Source organism: Hyaena hyaena, unplaced genomic scaffold (assembly GCF_003009895.1).
Source record: "Hyaena hyaena isolate Hyena2069 unplaced genomic scaffold, ASM300989v1 scaffold_899, whole genome shotgun sequence".
Classification (NCBI taxonomy): domain Eukaryota; kingdom Metazoa; phylum Chordata; class Mammalia; order Carnivora; family Hyaenidae; genus Hyaena; species Hyaena hyaena.
In genome coordinates, this window is record NW_024081530.1 from 17,670 (window position 1) to 36,898 (window position 19,229).

Below are 19,229 nucleotides of genomic sequence, written 5' to 3' on the forward strand. Positions count from 1 at the left end.
CAAACTTCCAGTCAGAAGAAGAGTAAGTTCTGGGTATTTAATGCATCACGTACAAAACAGATGAACGTAAGAGAAGGGAAGCAAAAGTAATATAAAAACAGGTAGGGGGACAAAACATAAAAGACTCTTAAATATAGGGAACAAACAATTTTTGGAAGATTTTTGGAAGGGGGGATGGTCTAAATGGGTAAGAGGTATCAAGGAATCTACTCTTGAAATCACTATTGCACCATATGCTAACTAACTTGGATGTAAATTAAGCAATAAATAAATAAATAATGCACATCATGATGCTTATGGTTAACAATACTGTATTATATGGTTGAAAGTTGCTAGAAGAGTAAGTGTTAAATGTTCTCACTACAAAAAGATATGGTAATTGTGTGATGTAATAGAAGAATTAGCTAATGCTATGGTGCTAATCATTTTGTAATAGGTGTGTCAAACCAAAACATTGTACATCTTAAACTTACACTATCTTATATGTCAAATGTATCTCAATAAAACTTGAAAAAAAATAAATGCATGACATAATCGTATTGACAGAAGTAGAGAAAAATGAGTGCTCGAAGTAACTGGAAAAGAGTGCTTTGAGCAGATACTGTAAGGCCCAAGACATAAACAACTGCATAGATATTGTACTCTAATTGGTAAATTTTTCCTCAGAGAGGTACAGATTAGCAATTATTTCTTTTTTCTTTTTCTTTTTTTTTTTTTTTTTTTTACAAATAGTTTATTGTCAAGTTGGTTTCCATATAACACCCAGTGCTCATCCCCACAAGTGCCCTCCTCCATGCCCATTCCCCCCTCAGTTTGTTCTCAGCTTGTTCTCAGCATTCCAGAGTCTCTCCTGGTTTGCCTCTCTCCCTTTCCCCCACCATTTCCCCTCTTCTTCTCCCACATGGTCCTCCGTTAAGTTCCTCCTAATCCTCCTATACGTGCAAACGTATGATATTTATCCTCTACCTGACTTATTTCGCTCAGCATAACACCCTCAAGTTCCATCCACGTTGCTACACATGGCCAGATTTCATTCTTTCTCATTGCCATGTAGTATTCCATTGTATAGATAAACCACATCTTCTTGATCCATTCGTCCGTTGATGGACACTTAGGCTCTTTCATGTTTTAGCTATTGTGGAGAGTGCTGCTATGAACATTGGGGTACATGTTCTCCTATGCATCAGCATTTCTGTATCCCTTGGGTAAATTCCTAGCAGTGCTAGATTAGCAATTATTTTAAAAAGAACACTTGAATAAGGCAAAAATTGCATATCAGAAAATCTACCCCATCTTAACTGCATGAGTCAAGGATTTTAGTAAACTTACCTAGATATGTAGTCAGCATCTTAATTCAGTTTTAGAACATTTTTGCCGTTCCTACAAGATCCCTAATGATAGTTTTAGTTCTCCCTGTTCCAGGGCACCACTAATCTTTTTGTGCCTATCAATTTGCCTTTTCTGAACATTTCATATTAATGAAATCATAGAGTACATGGTGCTTGGTATGTAGCTTCTTTCAGTGAGCACATTTTTGAAGTTAACTCATATATTAACAGGTATCATCTTTCATTCATTTTTATTGCTGAATAGTATTGTCTTCTATGGCTGTAGCACATTCTTTTTTTTTCTCCCTCAGCATTGTTGTAACTTTTAATGACAATTTGAAAAAAGTAAAATTAGAGTTATTACATTTTACTTCTGTATCTCAAACTTTTTTCTTTTTAAAAATTCTCTTAAATGTTTATTTTTGAGACAGAGAAATACAGAATATGAGCAGGGGAGTGGCAGAGAGAGGGAGACACAGAATCCTAATCAGTCTCCAGGCTCTGAGCTGTCAGCTCAAGCAGGGCTTGAACCATGAACTGTGAGATCATAAACTGTGAGACCATGACCTGAGCCATTCACTTAACCAACTGAGCCACTAGTTGCTTTTGTATCTCAAAGTTTTAATTACTTTCAAAAGAGATATTTGAAAGGTTAAGAGAAACATTGAGATGAAACATATACTTAATTTTTAAAGCCTTAAACAAATAATTGAGTTAAATTTTGTTCCTAATGATACAAATGAAATATTGTAGCATTGTTCTCCAAATACACTGAAATGTAGCACATATTCTTTATCTATTCTTAGGCTAATGTACATTTAGGTTTATTTCACTGTTGGTCTTTGTGAAGACATAAGTTTTCATTTCTCTTAGGTGGATATCTAGGAGTAGATGTTGTATGGTAAATTTATGTTTAACTATTTTTTAATGCCAAACTGTTCTATAGTGGCTGTACCATTTTACCTACATACAAGCAAGGTATGAATGATTTTATTTCTTCCCAGCATTGCCATCATTTGACTATTCTCTGTCCTTTTGATTACAGACATTCTGTGGGATGTGAAATGGCATTTCATTGTGGTTGTCATTTACATTTCCCTAAAAAAATTATTTTGATCATCTTTTCATGTGGTTAGAAGCCATTTGTGTATTTCTTTGATTAAATGTCTTTAAAACTTTTTATTTTTTGCCTATTGTAAAGTTTTATCTTTTAAGTTCTTAAAATTTTAAGAGTTCTTTATGTATTCTGGATGCAACTTCTTTATTGGATACATGATGTGAAAATATTTTCTTTCAGTCTACAGCTTGTCTTAACTTTCTTTCTTCTTATTTTTTTTTTTTTATTATGAGAGAAAGAGAGAACATGAGTGGGGGAGATGGGTAGAGGGAGAGAGAGAGAATCTTAAGCAGGCTCCATATTCAGCACAGAGCCTGAATTGGGGCTCAATCCCACATCCCTGAGATCATAGCCTGAGCCAAAATCAAGAGTCTGGCACTCAACCAACTGAGCCACCAAGGCACCTCTTAACTTTTTAAAAAAATGTTTTATTTATTTTTGTAGACAGAGCATGAGCTTGAGCAGGGGAGGGGCAGAGAGAGAGGGAGACACAGAATCTGAAGCAGGATTCAGGCTCTGAGCTGACAGCACAGAGCCCAATGTAGAGCTTGAACCGACGAACCAGGAGATCATGACCTAAGCTGAAGTTGGACACTTACTTAATCGACTGAGCCACCCAGGCATCCTCCCCATCTTAACTTTCCTAATGTTAGTCAAAAGTTTTGAATTTTAATGAAGCCTGATGTATTAAATTTTCTTTTATAAATCATGCTTTTAAACTTGTCTCTAAAAAAATCATTGCCTAATTAAAATCTCAAGATTTTCTATTTTTTCTAAGAGTTTTATAATCAGCTATAACATTTAGGGATGTAGTTTACTTTGAGTTGGTTTTTGTATATAATGAGAAGTTACTACCTAGTGTCATTTTGTATCACCCTGAAGTATTCTCTTCAGCATTTCTTCTAAGACATTTTTGCTAATATAATAACAAATATTGTTAGTTTTTTAAAAATCTAGTAATGTTTTTGTTTTATCTTTTTTTTGAATAATAATTTTACTGGGTATTAAATTCTTGGTTGTGAATTTTTGCTTTCAGCACTTTAACTTAATTTTTTTAATGTTTATTTATTTTTTGAGAGACAAAGAGAGACAGAGCACAAGCAGGGGAGCAGCATAGGAAGAGGGAAACATGGAATCCAAAGCAGGCTCCAGGCTCTGAGCTGTCACAGTGCCCAACTCAGGGCTCAAACCTACAAATTGTGAGATCATGACCTGAGCCCATACTCAGCCTGGCCCATGCCACCCATGCGCCCCTTTCATCACTTTTAATATGTCATTCTGCTGAGTTCTGTCTTCTATTATTTGTGATATAAAGTCAGATGTTAATCTACTTAATAGCTTTATTGATATATAAGACACATACCATTCATTTCACTTATTTACAGTGTGTAACTCAGTGGCATTTAGTACATTCACAGAGTTGTGCTTCCATCATGATGTTCAACTTTAGAACATTTTCATTATGTGGAAAAGAAATATTCATACTGCAAGCCATCATCCACTAATCTAATTTCTGTCTCTATAAAATTTCCCTACACCGTACATTTCAGACAAATGGAATTTATAGAGATAGTCTTTTATGACTTGCTTTTTAAAACTTAGATCTGATCTCTAAAACTACTCTTCTTAATGTGTATTTCTTTATTAATCATCTCAAAAAAATTTAGTTATTTCAATTTTATTGGCAACTGTGTATTAAAATTAGTTACAAATGGAATCTCTCTTACAGTTAATATCTTTTCTAAATATTTCTAGGAAGATCTGAGTACATTTCACCCCATGTGACTAAAACTCCAAAAGCATATCATAAAACATCTAGAGCTGGGTCAACCATTCATAAAACCATCCAGTTTCCTTCACTGACTAAGGAACCTTCAGGTAATTTTTATTCTTATTGTACAACGTAATTTTTTTAATTAGTAAAGATTTAATTATATGGAAATAACCATATCATCCTAGCCTTAATCATATAACCAGCTTAGCAAAACATAAGTGAAAGTAAACACTGATAAAGCTCATCTAACCTATATGCATTTTTATATATCTCTTCCTTCCCTGCCACCAGTAAATTGGAGCTCCATTTTTTTCTCAGCCTTCCTTTCTTGCTCACTATTATAGATCCTGCAGATGGCTGAGATAAACTCATTTTATAATACTTCTTTTTATATTTATATATTTTCCTTTTCTCCAACCCCAGGAACGATCTGCCACAGAGAAACTCAGTATGAGGGTAGATTGGAAGGAAAATAAACATTATGTTCACTGTTCCTTTTCCTTCATTACTATCTTCCCAGCCAATATCTAGGAACTAATTTACAGACCTCATTTCCTATCATTGCTCCAGAGGCATTATATAATCATCATCTTACAGATACCCTTTGGATATTGAGTTTGAAAGTTTTTTAAAATGTAGATTATTTTCCTTTGGTCTATTATATTCTCTAAAGCCCCAAAGAATTATATATACTACCAATAATTTGGCCAGTTTTTCTTTCTCCCTCTGCATCTTTATCTCATCATTATATCCATTGGTTACGTTTTACCATCCAATGGATTTTGTAATTCAGAGATAAAATAAATTTGACTATTAAGTAAGGCATGATTAGGCAAACAAGCATTCTGTAAAATTAGAAAAATTAGTTATAATATGCTCTTTATGTTCAGATAAACTCTTTTTCTTCCTACTAACTTTGAGAGAATGAGATTAGTAGTTTTACAGTATATGTATATTTTAGACAACTTGAATTGACTTTTAGATTCACTTGCTACTTCATATAACCTACCATACTGCTTTCCATTTATTAGCTCCTTGTTCACCTACAATTTGGGTTTTCTTTCCTAAACTAGAGCTTTCCTTTTGATAGAGGTGTTAATTATAAGCAGCAATACTGCCTTAAGAAATGAGAAAGAGAAAGAGAATAAAAACCAACAAATAGTCTGGATAACTTACTATCTAAACTTCTATTCCATAATTAGAGAAAAATAATAGTGGTCTTCTTTTATGGATGGAATAGAAATGATTCTATCATAAATGTTTTTATATTCTATCAAACCATGAAGTGTTGAACCTAAAAATAATAAGAGATAAATATTTTTAAAGCAAACACTTACCTTAAGGAAATGGAAGAATTCAAAATGTTTTATTTCTCTCTGTACAACATATATTGTAAAAACTCAATGCATCAATATAGTACATTTTTCCTACTAATTTTGAGAAAATACCATCTAAATACCCCACATTATGTTTATTTTAGTGTATTTTTCTTCAAATAAGCATGTTGAAACTATTTCCTTTATTACATAGTTTTGTTTCTAACTGTTGAAAGTATGTATCTTAAAAAAAAAGAAAGTATGTATCTTAACACTAATATTTCTAAACATGTCTGCTTCCATTAACACTACATCTTTCACTGTAGTAATATAAAATTTGTTAATAAATGTATGCTGTTATATAAAGATAAAAACTTTATATGAGAATTTATCAATTTAATTGTTTAAGTATTTTTTATTATACTAAAAGAACCCTCTTTGGCATTTTTTATAAATTTTATTTATTAATTTAAGAGAGAGACTGTGCATGAATCCAAGTGAGTTGGGGAGGGGACAGAGAGAGAGAGGGAGAGAGAGAATCCCAAGCAGGCTCCACACTCTCAGCTTAGAGTCTAACACGAGATTCAGACTCACAAACTGTGAGATCATGACTTGAGCTGAAATCACTAGTTGGATGCTAAACCATTTGAGCCACCCAGGTGCCCCTCTTCCTCTAGCACCGCTGTATACAATATTTCTAATATTTCTTTTTTTTAATTTGTACTCTTACTGGGTTTTTTAAAAGTTTTTATTTATGTATTTTGAGAGAGAGAGCATGAGTGGGGTAGGAGCAGAGGGAGAGAGAGAGAGAGAGAGAGAGAATCCCAAGCAGGCTCCATGCTGCATTGAGCCTGGGGTGGGGTGGGGCTTGAACTCACCAACCATGAGATTGGAAACTGATTGGAAATCAAGAGTCAGCCACTTAACTGACTGAGCCACCCAAGAGCCCTGGTTTTGTTATTTTATTTTATTTATTTATTACATTTTTTTACATTCATTTATTTTTGACAGAGTCAGAGCATAAGTGGGGAAGGAGCAGAGAGGAGACACAGAATTAGAAGCAGGCTCCAGACACTGAGTGTCAGCACAGAGCCGGATGCGGGGCTGGAACCCACAAACCGCGACATCATGACCTGAGCCAAAGTCCATTGCTAACCAACTGAGCCACCCAGGCGCCCCGCTGGTTTTGTTTTTAAATATCAAATACCCAGCAGGGAAAAACCAGAGAGAAAATATGTGTGTTAGGAAAACTGCTATAAGTTATTTTTAAAATTTTAAGAAAGCTGTGCTTTAAAATTGGATTAAGATTTATTTAAAAATTTTAAAAGTTGAAATCAGATCATTTATAAGATAACTTAGTAATATTATTTCATTTTTTAGGGCATCGAAAAAATTCTATCTCAAACAAAAAAAATGTTGAACTTACTCTGCCTGCTGTGATCTCTCCAACTAAAAAAACTATCCATAAAGGTAAAAAAAAAATCACTGCTATACAAAGAGAAATGAAATAAAACTTTATAGTATGTCTTAACTGTTTCTATTTACTACTCACCTCAAACCTACGGGTCCCTTTCTCCAGACAACCAGTGTTATGAAACAAGTATATTTTTCTAAACATTTCTTCAAACTTGTGTTACACACACACACACACACACATACACACACACACACAATCTACATATATGAGTTTGCTGGTTCTGTACATAATCGACTAATATGTATAGACCTTTCTTGCCTCCAATCCAGATAAACTGATAATATATACCTCTTTTATATCTCACACCTTTAAGTTACTGCATGATATTCTATAATGTGAATGTGCTATATTTTATTCAACCATTCTTCTACTGAATGACTTTAGATTCTTATCAAATTAGCTTTTTGACTATTATAAGAAATGGTACAATAAATATCACTGTACATATTTATCTGTGTTGTGGTGATTGTATTTTATAAAAGAAGGTAAACATGTATTACATTAAAGGTATATATATATATTTTATTTTAATATATATTTCCAAATTACTTTTCAAATTATCATAGTTAATAATTTTGCTAGTAATTTCATGAAGGATTTATTTCCCAGCATCTTAATCAGCCCTAGACTTTTCATAGAATGGAAAACTTAATATTTTTAAGCAATCAATACTATATAATCTACAGATTGAGTATAATACCTATCAAAATCCCAGCAATGGTTTCTTAAAGAAATAGGAAAATCCATCTAAAATTCATATGGAATCTTAAGAGATCCTAAATAGTCAAAATGATCTTGAAAAAGAACAAAGTTGGAGAACATACACTTCATCATTTTGGAAGTTACTACAAAGCTACAGTAGTCAAAACAGTGGTACCAGCATAAAGACCGACATTCAAATTAAGGCAATAGAATAGAGGACCCAGAAATAAACTATTATGTATATGGTCAAATTACTTTGATAAGGAGGCCAAGACCATTTAATGGGAAAAAGAGAATTATACAACATATGGTGCTGAAAAAACTGGATGTCCACATGCAAAAGAGTGAAATTAGATCCCTACCTTACACCTTATGTTACAGCTTAAAATAGATCAAAGACCTAAAACTAAGTGCTAAACTATAAAGCTCTTGGAAGAATACATAGGGTAAAATCGTAAAGACATTGTATATGACAATAATTTCTTGTGTATGACACCAAAGGCACAGTCAAACAAAGAAAACATGGACAGGTTTTATCACAATTTTAAAATTATTCATCAAAAGACAAGGTTAATAAAGTAAAAAGGAAACCCACAGAATGGGAGAAAAATATTTGCAAATCATGTATCTGAAGAGCAGTTCACAACCAGAATATATAGAGAACTCTTAAGCTCAACAATGAAAACAAAAAACTTGATAAAACAGTGAGTAGAGGACCTTGATAGACATTTCTCCAAAGAAGATATACAAATAGCCAATAGGCACATGAAAATATCATAAATTTCATTATTCATCAAGGAAATGCAAATCAAAACCACAATGAGATATCACTTTATACCCAGAAAGGTAGCTATTTTTATGAAGGAAATAAAAAGAAAGAAAGTAAATATTGGTGAGGATGTGGAGGAATTAGGACTCTTATGCACTGCTGCTGGAAATGTGAAATGATGCAACTGTTATGTAAAACAGTATGGTGGTTCCTCAAAATATTGAATATAGCATTACTGTATGATTCAACAGTTCCATTCCAGATATATACCCAAAAGAATGAAAGCAAAGACACGAAATGATCTTCATTTATAGCAGCATCATTTTTGATAGCTAAAAGATAGAAGACTTTCAAGTGTCCAACAGTGGTTAATGGACTAAAAAAAAAAAAAAAATGTGGCATATGCATGCAATGGAATATTATTCAGCCTAAAGAGGAAAGCCTGATACAGCATGGTTTAGCATATAACATGGATGAATATGAAAGACATTACACTAAGTGGAATAAGCCAATCACAAAAGGACAAACTATGAAGTATCTTAACATGGTCAAATTCATAGAGACAGTAAGTAGAATGTTGGTTTCTAGAAGCTGGAGAAATGGGAATGGAGAATTATTTTTTAATGGGTACAGTTTCAGTTTTGCAAATGAAAATGTTCTAAAAATGGAGAGTGGTGATGTCTGCACAGTGTGTATGTACTTAATGTCACTGAGCTATAAACTTAAAAGTGGTTTAGAGGGTAAATTATATGTTATCTATATTTTACTACAATTTTTAAAATAAATGTATGCTAAAAATGTTTTATCTTTGGTTATTTACATTTAATGAGAACTAAGCATATTTTAATATTGTTATTATTACCTATTTTAATTTTCTCCATGAATAACCTACTTATATTTTTTGCTTATATTTCTAGTATTTGCTTTTGTTATTGCAGAAGTTTTTTGCATAATAGGATTTAATTGTTTTTAATTTTTCTCTCAATTCAAATTTACAGAGAAATTTAAGGAATTCTCATATAGTCTATACCAAGATTTATCAATTGTTTATATTCTGTATTTTTGTTCTATCATTTTCTCTATGTTCATATATATATGATATAGATATAGATGATATAGATATAGATATAAGTGTGTGTCTCACATATTATTTTTTCTGAAATGTATAAGGGTAACTTGAAGAAAGTGACCATATTGTCATCTCCATACCTTCATATCTAAGCACAGAATGAACACTATAAAATAACTGAAAATGAAATATCAATGTGGTGATTACTTAATCCGCCACACTCAGGCCAGGGACAAAACACTGGCCACAGGAAGCAAGGAGAGCCTCTGCAGACAACTGGCCTGAAGGATAGAGCAGCCAGAACACAACAGCAGAGCACATGCTTCAGAGATACCCCCTGAAGTGTCAGGCCCTGGGCACTACATGACCTCTTCTTCATAAGGCCATTACTTCCAGAATCAGGAGACATGACTGGCTTTTCTAACACACAGAAGAAAGCAGAGGCCTAGACAATGCAAAGATGGATGAATTTATCCCAACTAAAAGAAAAAGATAAAGCCACGGCCTGAGATCTAAGTGAAACAGATATAAGTAACATGCCTGATGGAGAATGTAAAACAGCAATCATAAGGATACTCACCGGGCCTAAGAAAAGAATAGAAGACATCAGTGAGAACCTTACCACAGCAATTGAAGAGTTAAAATGAAATCAGAGATGAAGACAATAAATGAGATTAGAAACAGACTTGATGGGCAGAAGATATGAACAGACACTTCTCCAAAGAGGACATCCAGATGGCCAACAGACACATGAAACGATGCTCAGCATCCCTCCTCATCAGGGAAATACAAATCAAAACCACACCCAGATACCACCTCATGCCGGTCAGAGTGGCTAAAATGAGCAAATCAGAGAACACGAGATGCTGGCGAGGATGTGGAGAAACGGGCACCCTCCTACACTGTTGGTGGGAATGTAAACGGGTACAGCCCCTCTGGAAAACAGTGTGGAGGTTCCTCAAAAAATTAACAATAGAACTCCCCTATGACCCAGCAATAGCACTGCTAGGAATTTACCCAAGGGATACAGAAATGCTGAGGCATAGGGGTACAGGTACCCCAATGTTCACAGCAGCACTCTCCACAATAGCTAAAACATGGAAAGAGCCTAAGTGTCCATCAACAGACGAATGGATCAAGAAGATGTGGTTTATCTATACAATGGAATACTACATGGCAATGAGAAACAATGAATCTGGCCATGTGTAGCAATATGAATGGACCTTGAGGGTGTTATGCTTAGTGAAATAAGTCAGGCAGAGAAGGAAAAATACCACATGTTTGCACATATAGGTGGATTAGGAGGAACTTAATGGAGGACCATGGGGGAGAAGTAGGGGGGGAAATAGCGGGGAAGAGGGAGAGAGGCAAACCATGAGAGACTCTTGAATGCTGAGAACAAACTGAGGACTGATGGGGGTGGTGGGGAGGGGAGTGATGGGTATGGAGGAGGGCACTTGTGGGGATGAGCATTGGGTGTTATATGGAAACCAACTTGACAATAAACTATTTGTAAAAAAAAAAAAATGTTCCATGTACACTTAAGAGAATGTATATTCTTCTGGTACTGTATGAAATGTCCTGTATATGTGTCTCTTGGGTCTATTCAGTCTAAAGTGTTGTTCAAGTTCATCATTTCCTTATTGGTTTTCTGCCTGAATTATCTATTCATTGTTAAGAATGGGATATTAAACATTGTTGAAAGTGGGATATGAAGTTTACTGACATTGCATTGCTGTCTATCTTGCCTTCAGATCTGTATATTTAGGTGATCTAATATGGGGTATGTATATATTTATAAGTTATATCCTCTTTATGAAATGACTCCTTTATCATCAAAAACTTATTTTGTCTTTTTTGATATTTTTAGCATAAAGTTTACTTTGTCTGATAAAAGTATAGCTACTCTTATTCTCTTATGATTTTTATTTGCATGGAAAATCTTCTTCCATCTCTTCACTTTCAGTCTATCAGTGCTGTTAAAGTTTAAGGAGGTCTATTGTAGGCTGCATATGGCTGAATCTTATTTATTTTTTAATCCTTTTAAGTCCTCTATATTTTAACTGGAGAATTTAAACAATTTATATTTAGTATAATTATTGACGGATAAGGACTTAGATCACCATTTTGTTCATTGCTTTCTGATTGTTTTATAGTTCCTTTCTTCCTCTCTTGCCATCTTTCTTTGCAAATTGATGATTTTTTATAGTGATATGCTTTACTTTCTCCTTATCACTTATGTATCTATTATAGTTTTTTGCTTTGTTATTATCATAATGCTTTCATGATACATCGCATAGCAGTTTATTTTAAGCTGATAACAACCTAAATTTAATTCCATAAAACGTCCTACACATTTACTTGCACTCCCAATTTTATTTTGTTGATGTCTCAATTTATCGTTTATATTGTGTTTACATTAGCAAAATATTGTATCTATAGTTATTTTAACATTTTTGCCTTTTAACCTATGTGCTAGAGTTCAGCCTAATTTATACATCACAATTACAGTACTAGAGTATTTTGATTTTGGCTACATATTTTCATGTTCCTAATTAGCATCGTTTCATTTCAGCTTGAATTAGTGCCTTTAGCATTTCTTGTAGGGCAGGTGTAATGGTGTCAATTTTAGGGTAGGGTATAGGATCTCCAATTCCTGGAAGGCACAGCAGTATATTCTCTGTGAAGCTCCATCAATTGAGGTCAATGTTGGGGAATATTGTGGGGGTCTTGTGGTCAAAATTGTGGAGGTCCTATGGGTGGCAGTAGCAGCTAAGTGCTGTCAGGGTGCTCAAGAGTGAAGGCTGCTGGGATCTTCCTGTTCTTTTTTGCCTGGGGAAGAGGTTCTAGCTGAGTGGATCCCTCTCAGTGCCAGTTCCAATATATTGACACTCAGATTAGCAGTAGAGCCAGTCCTGAGATCCAATTGCAAGTGGCACTTGGATCCTGGGACACAGTGCACTTGCTGTGGCAGGGGCACTAGTGCTTGAGGTGAGGGTATGTGCAGATTTTATGTGGAACTGAGATACAGTCTCTGGAGTTCACTGTGGTGCTTGGAGAAAGGAGTTTGCAACAGCATCATGGGCCCTGTGGTAGCAGGGTATGGTGGTGGTTTGGCCTAGGGAACTGGGTGCAGTAGCACCTTGGCCTGGGACTGGTAGATCAAAGTCCCAACTCTGGCCCCAGAGAGTAGTCTGGGAACAGCAGCAGTAAATCCAGGTGATATAATGTTAAAGTCCTGTGGCAGAACCCAGAGGGTAGACTTCCAAGTAGAGGTTGCTTCTATTGTTAATGGCAAGTCAAAGCCACAACCTGGGATCTAGGGCAGAGGACAGAGCAGTGGCGTCTCCTCTGGTTGCATAGATGATGAGGTGTGGTTTCTCAACTGGGGTAGCAGTGACTGGGGTGCCTGGGGCCAAGTCCCACCACAGCAATGGCTTCAGTCCTGGAGAGGAGATGGGACAAGTTGGGAGGGGAACCCCAACCAGCTCTATAGCTGGGATTAGTGTTGGTACATACTGTGGGAATAGCAAAAGTGCAAAAATCTATGGCAGTGAAGCTTTCTGGGGCTCTCCTGTTCTCATTGTCCCCGAGGGGTGAAATCCCTCCAAGGGGACTTGTCCTGGCTGCCCTTGAATGGAGAATGAGGTGACTCAGTTAAAAGTGTTTCCTCCACTTTTCTATGTGGTCATCCTTGGTTTTTGAGCTCTGCAGGATTTATGCTGCTTTTTCTTTGTGGTGCAGAGATTTTCTAGAGCTGTTTTCATTGGTTTCTAGTTTATTCTTGTTATTGTTTTGTTGGGAAAACAAGCATTGGGATCTTCTAGCCCTCCATCTTGTTTATATTACCTCTATTATTATTTATTCAAAGAAATCATGCATCTTTTTGCTCCCCCTTTTGACTGTCCAGGGCCTGTCTGTTTAGGAAGTATTCTTTGAATAATGTCTCTTGGTCTCTCTTGGTGAGACTTTGGTTATTTTATTTCCCTACTCATAGTGGTATTTGGGACTCTCCACCATGTGTACTTTGGCTTGTTTCTTGTGGTAGCTGCACTTATGAGGTTGCCTTCCCAGTGTACTCTGCCTCTTTCTCTTCCCAAAATTCTGCAGCTCAGTGTCCTATGGCTTCAGGCCTTCTCTGTTTGAAAGATGGGTGCAAGTGAAATGCATGGAGCTCCCTACTTCTCTGCCATCTTGCCTCCCTCCTTCCACTTTTTAACATGTAATAATATGTCTTGAAAATCTTTCCATATCAGCACATTCAAATCAGCCTAATTTTTGATGTCCTTTATATTTGAGAATACCATAGTTTATTTAACTAGGCCTCTGTTAAATGGGCACTTTGGTTGTATTCAGGTTTTTAAAAAAAATTTTTTTTAATGTTTTATTTATTTCTAGGAGAGAGAGAGAGACAGCGTGAGCAGGGGAGGGTCAGAGAGAGAGAGAGAGAGTCACAGACTGAAACAGGCTCCAGGCTCTGAGCTGGCAGTCAGCACAGAGCCCGACGCGGGGCTCGAACCCAGGAAACGTGAGATCGTGACCTAAGCGAAAGTCGGACGCTTAACCGACTAAGCCACCCAGGCGCCCCTGTATTCAGGTTTTTAACAGTGCTGCAACAAACATCATTTGAATAAATAGATATTTTATAATCCATTTTTGGTTACTATCCACTGAAAGATCAATCTTCTACCTAAAAGGAATTGCCACTATTTCCTCTCTAACACTAATTTTATGATCCTTTTCTTTCACAGTACACAAATTGTCTCTCACTTAAAATTGTCTTTTTGAAGAACCATAGATATATTAAGCATATATATTATATGTATTTCAACCAAAAAACAACATTCCAGTGAACTGGAACTTTAAAAATTTCTCTATCAATGCTTCTCAAAGTGTGGCCTCTAGACTAGTAACCTGGACATCAACTGGGAATATATTCGAAATACAAATTATTGGACCCTACCACAGACCTAAAGACTCAGAAGCTTTGGAGTTCAAGTCCAGCAGTCTGTTTTAATAAGTTTTCAGGGCGATTCTGACATCAGCTAAATTTGAAGAACCATTGAGCTATATTGATACTACTCTATGTAAAGGATGTCCCAGTATCATTTCTATAGAAACATAGATAAATGTACTGCTTTTCCATTTCTAATTCCACTGTTACTATTATTCATATATAAGTCTGTTTTCCCTATAAACATAAAATAAAAATTATATCAACTATAATGAAATTTTTTTAATCACAATAACTTTTCTTTAAAGTGTCATATACTGCTGCCCGAAAAACTCTACCCCACCATGTTTTTTGAGAATAAATGAATTCTGATCAAGATAACATGAGCAAATTCATGGAGACAGCAATGAACATTGCAAGTGTGGAAGCCTTATCAAAATAACTCTGACTTGAAAGGATGGTGCTTATTGAAAAATAGTGGGCAACACCCTGGATAAGTAGGGTAGGTCCATATCACAGAGGAGCTTAATTGGCAGCAGGTGAGTTTCAATGTTTGCAATTCTTTTTTTCATTTTAAAAATGTTAGTTATATTTTAAATCACAAATGATTAAAATATCCTATTCAAAATGTTAATGTTTAAACGCTGTGCAAATTTCAAAAAGAAAAGGAAATAAACATAAATGCCTCATGACAATACTGTGATTGATATGTGTTGGAGCATATTTTGTAGAATTAGTAATGTTTGTTTATTTTTGAGAGAGACCGAGCATGAGTGGGAGAGGGGCAGAGAGTGAGGGAAACAGAATCTGAAGCAGCTCTAGGCTCTGAGCTGTCAGCACAGAGCCTGACATGGGTGGGGCTTGAATTCATGGACCCCAAGATCATGACCTGAGCCTAAGTCAGGAGCTTAACTGACTGAGCCACCCAGGTACCCTAAGTGCTAATAATTTTAAAGACATGATCCTTGTCAATCAATGTTAATAACATTAAAATATTGTTTTTAACCACATTTTCACTATGCCCTACAGTGAGTAATGTTACTGGATGACATGGTCTTAAATTCAATCAGGATTATTACTGATCTGGATTATTACTGACATGAATATTTAAACTAATAATATTCTTTTGAATCTTGAATGTTACATATACCCAGGAAGAATTAGAGCATTGGACAATGATATTAGTCTAAGTATATGGAGTTCCATTTTGTGTCAAAAATTAAGGAAAAATAGATTTCTACAGAAACAAAGTGGAATAAAATTAATAAAATAATGGCTATACTCTAAAATCTCTAATTTAAAGATGTTCATAATCTATATAGTAGTAAAAAATGTACAACTTATATATGGTAAAAAAGAAATTATAGATTGAGCCTAATTAAAGTATCAGCAAAGAAAAAAGTAAATGGAGTAATTCTTCACTAATGACTGACTCTGTTCTCCAAAACTGAAACATCTAGAGGTAATATAAAGATGAAACATATTAACAACTCTTGTGAGGGTTTTGGAGAGACTATATGCAGAAACACATAGTAAGACTACTACAAGTTGTCAAATAAATGGATTGTGAACAAGGTGAATTTTATATTTCTCTCTAGAATAATTTTTTTCAACATCAACTTTAGTTCAAGATAGCAATCTGTCCCCCTGAATGGCAATTGCTGAGATTATTTAAACTGGATCCATTCCATCTTCTCTGTTTCCCCCTATAGGCTATCCAGATAACAGTGCCATATATATTATGTAATAATTTGATTAAATGAGCTAACATGTGCTAAATAGGTGATTCTCAAGCCTATCTACAAAATAGAATTCATCTGGGGTGCTTTTAAAAAACACTAATTCTTGGGACACCTGGGTGGCTCAGTCAGTTAAGCTTAGACTCTTGATTTCAGCTCAGGTTATGATTTCATGTTTCATGAGTTTGTGCCCCGGTCGGACTCCACACTGACAGCTCAGAGCCTTCTTAGGATCCTCTTTCTTTCCCTCTCTCTCTCTCTCTCTCTCCCCCCGCCCCGTCCCTCCCCGCCTCGCACTTTCTCTCTCTCAAAATAAACTTACAAGATAAATAAAAATATTATTTCTCTGTTCTCATCCCCAGACCAATTAAACCAGATACTCTGTAATTCAAAGGTGCTACCAGAGTTGTGAACCATGTGAATCATTTGATGATATAAGAGAAATCAACTAATATCCAAAGCCATAAGCAAATAGTTGCAGCTGATTTTTTTTTAAACTCCAGATCTTATAGCTATTGGCAGAAGAAGCTCAATGAACAAATTTAATATGTATTGGTTCCATTTAAATATTTTCCTCCCAAACCATCGCTTTCATGGCAATTGTAGCTTTTACTCCACAGCACTCCACAATAGAATTTCCTGTGAAAATGGAAATGTTATGTATCTGTGCCCTCTATAAAGAGAGCTATGAGCAATATGCAGCTGTCAAACTCTTGAATATGGCTAGTGTGACTGAGAATCTAGATTTTTAATTTTAATTAGTTTAAATCTATCCATATGTGGTTTGTGACTCCAATATTGGATAGCACAACTTAAGAATTATCAATGATCCAACAGTTAATCAGGACCTAGGAAGGCAGTGAGCTATTCAGAAAAATATATAGAAAATATTTTTGTTGATTAATGACTAGTATAAATAAGAACAGACCCTTAGAGAAGTAGAAGCAGGAATAGTATTTCAACAGTATTGTTGGATAAAATATAGTGCTTTTTTTTTTATGATAGTAGGATGTCCCTTAATACTGAGTAGACAATGTCAGTTTCAACCAAGAACACTGGCTAGCTCAACTTAGGCCAGAATTTGGGCAAACCAAGTAGGATCTTCTACCTTTAGAAGGCTTTGGCTACCATCAAAGATAAAGCAAGTCATTTCCCTTTTTAACAATGCAGTTTAAAAAATTATTGTGACATTTATTTAAAATGGTAATGAAGACTTTATTCAAGACTATTGCAATAGGGCAGGGAGATTGAACTCAACTCCAAATATAGCAGACAGCTGGGGATTTATAGCCAATGAACAGAGTGAGGAGGTCAGTAGATGTAAAATTACTAAAAGGAGACTTCAAGGGTAGAAGCATTCCTACTAAATTAGCCAAACAGTATTCTTGCTAAAACCAGGCCAAGGGCAGAGGCCAAGGCCTAGTCAAAAAGAGGGCTTAGAGGAGTCCAAATATAATTTGGTTAAGGGGGGAGTCTTTGTCAATGTCCAGCTAAAATAAACTTTTTAATACTGAAAGATCACTGATTTTGAAAAACAAAAGCTCTAGATAATATTTTGAAAAATGAAATTAATGTAATATATGCTCTAATAACAAGAAATGTATAAAACTGAAAATTTCAGAAATGTTTGTATGTGTTTTTTAGAGGATAAATTAAGTGAAAATTACAATTACTTGGTTTATTTTCAGAATTCTTCTTTACTATCTGGAACAAATTTGAAACTCTAAGATCAAAGCCTTTTTGTTGCTGATGTTAAGAAAGGAGCTCTATATGGAAGTTCCAGCTTGCTTCTATTCACTAATGTCCCTGTAATAATTTCTGGCGTGACGTAAAAACAATTAAATAAACTTTGTTCTCTGCATGTTTTGATAATGTCATGATTATTTAAGTGTCACACTATTTGCAAGCATATTTTGTATGATGTTATATAGAGAAAAGTAATCTTCATACATTTCTTACACTTCCAGGTAAAAGAATTGAATTTAGAAAAGAAAATATCTTGCTTTATTATTTTCACATTAAAACTGGATATTCATTGAAGAGGTCAGAACAAAATTTTTATTCTTTATGTAATAATTAGTAAACACCAAATCATAGTAAATATTTAGTAAAACATCAAATCATACTACTAGCTGTAGTTGAACTATGAAAGATTTATAAAATCAAAGGACTTACTCTGTATGGAAATGTTAGTAAATATGAAATTTAATTGGTGCTAATATAAAAAGAAATATTGAAAAGAGGAAACAACTTATAAATACTGTATGAGTTAGTAGTTCAGTATCTTTAGTGGTCTTGTTTTCTCTTATCGTCCTGAAATTTATGCATTTTTATTATTATGATCATGTGTTTCTATTTATGTAGAGATTGTTTTAGTTATTTTTAGAATATTTTATCAACTTCTATTCCTAAATGTAAATTAATATTTTGGTTTCTTATTTACTTGAAAATCCAGATGAAATAAAGTTAAATAATACACGTATGCATTCAATTAGATTTTTCCAATATCCAAATTATTGTAACACTTCAAAATGTGCTTCTATTGATAGGGTTTAGAGGAAAAAAATTAAGATACTTGTATTTCTATGTTTAAGAATTCGATCTTTCATATATATCATCTCAATCCATAATATACAGTCATTGTGGATCCCAGAGATAGATTCAAAGTGATTTCTTTGTCACATCCTTGGTATCTCTCAGTGATACACAAATTTCTAAGTCAAATACATATGTACTCCATCAGCTCAGTAATTTGTTTTGAAAAATGTAAGAACTAGGCACTGGAAAAGATTGTATCCCACTTTATATACCTATAGATATTTCTGTAGACAATGGTAGGGTTTGAACCATGAGTTATAACAAATATTATGCAACATATAATTCTACTTCATGTAGAATTCCTTTCACAACTTGATATTTGAAAGATGACTATTTGATTTCTACCTAAGTACATGTAGTTACAGTGATCTTTCTCCCTCTTTTTC

At 34.6% G+C, this 19,229-nt stretch overlaps 1 protein-coding gene across 1 annotated transcript in view; it reads left to right on the forward strand.

The window, feature by feature from the left end:
• LOC120222632 (coiled-coil domain-containing protein 7-like) overlaps positions 1-18,106 on the forward strand; it is a gene marked incomplete at its 5' end in the record, with an annotated part of 32,318 nt that extends 14,212 nt beyond the window's left edge. The window contains 4 exons of the mRNA XM_039220530.1: positions 4,201-4,323; positions 6,916-7,005; positions 14,815-15,045; positions 17,934-18,106. Coding sequence (XP_039076461.1) covers positions 4,201-4,323; positions 6,916-7,005; positions 14,815-14,861 — 260 coding nt within the window. The remainder of the gene's footprint in view (positions 1-4,200; positions 4,324-6,915; positions 7,006-14,814; positions 15,046-17,933) is intronic.
• Positions 18,107-19,229: the final 1,123 nt, after the last annotated feature.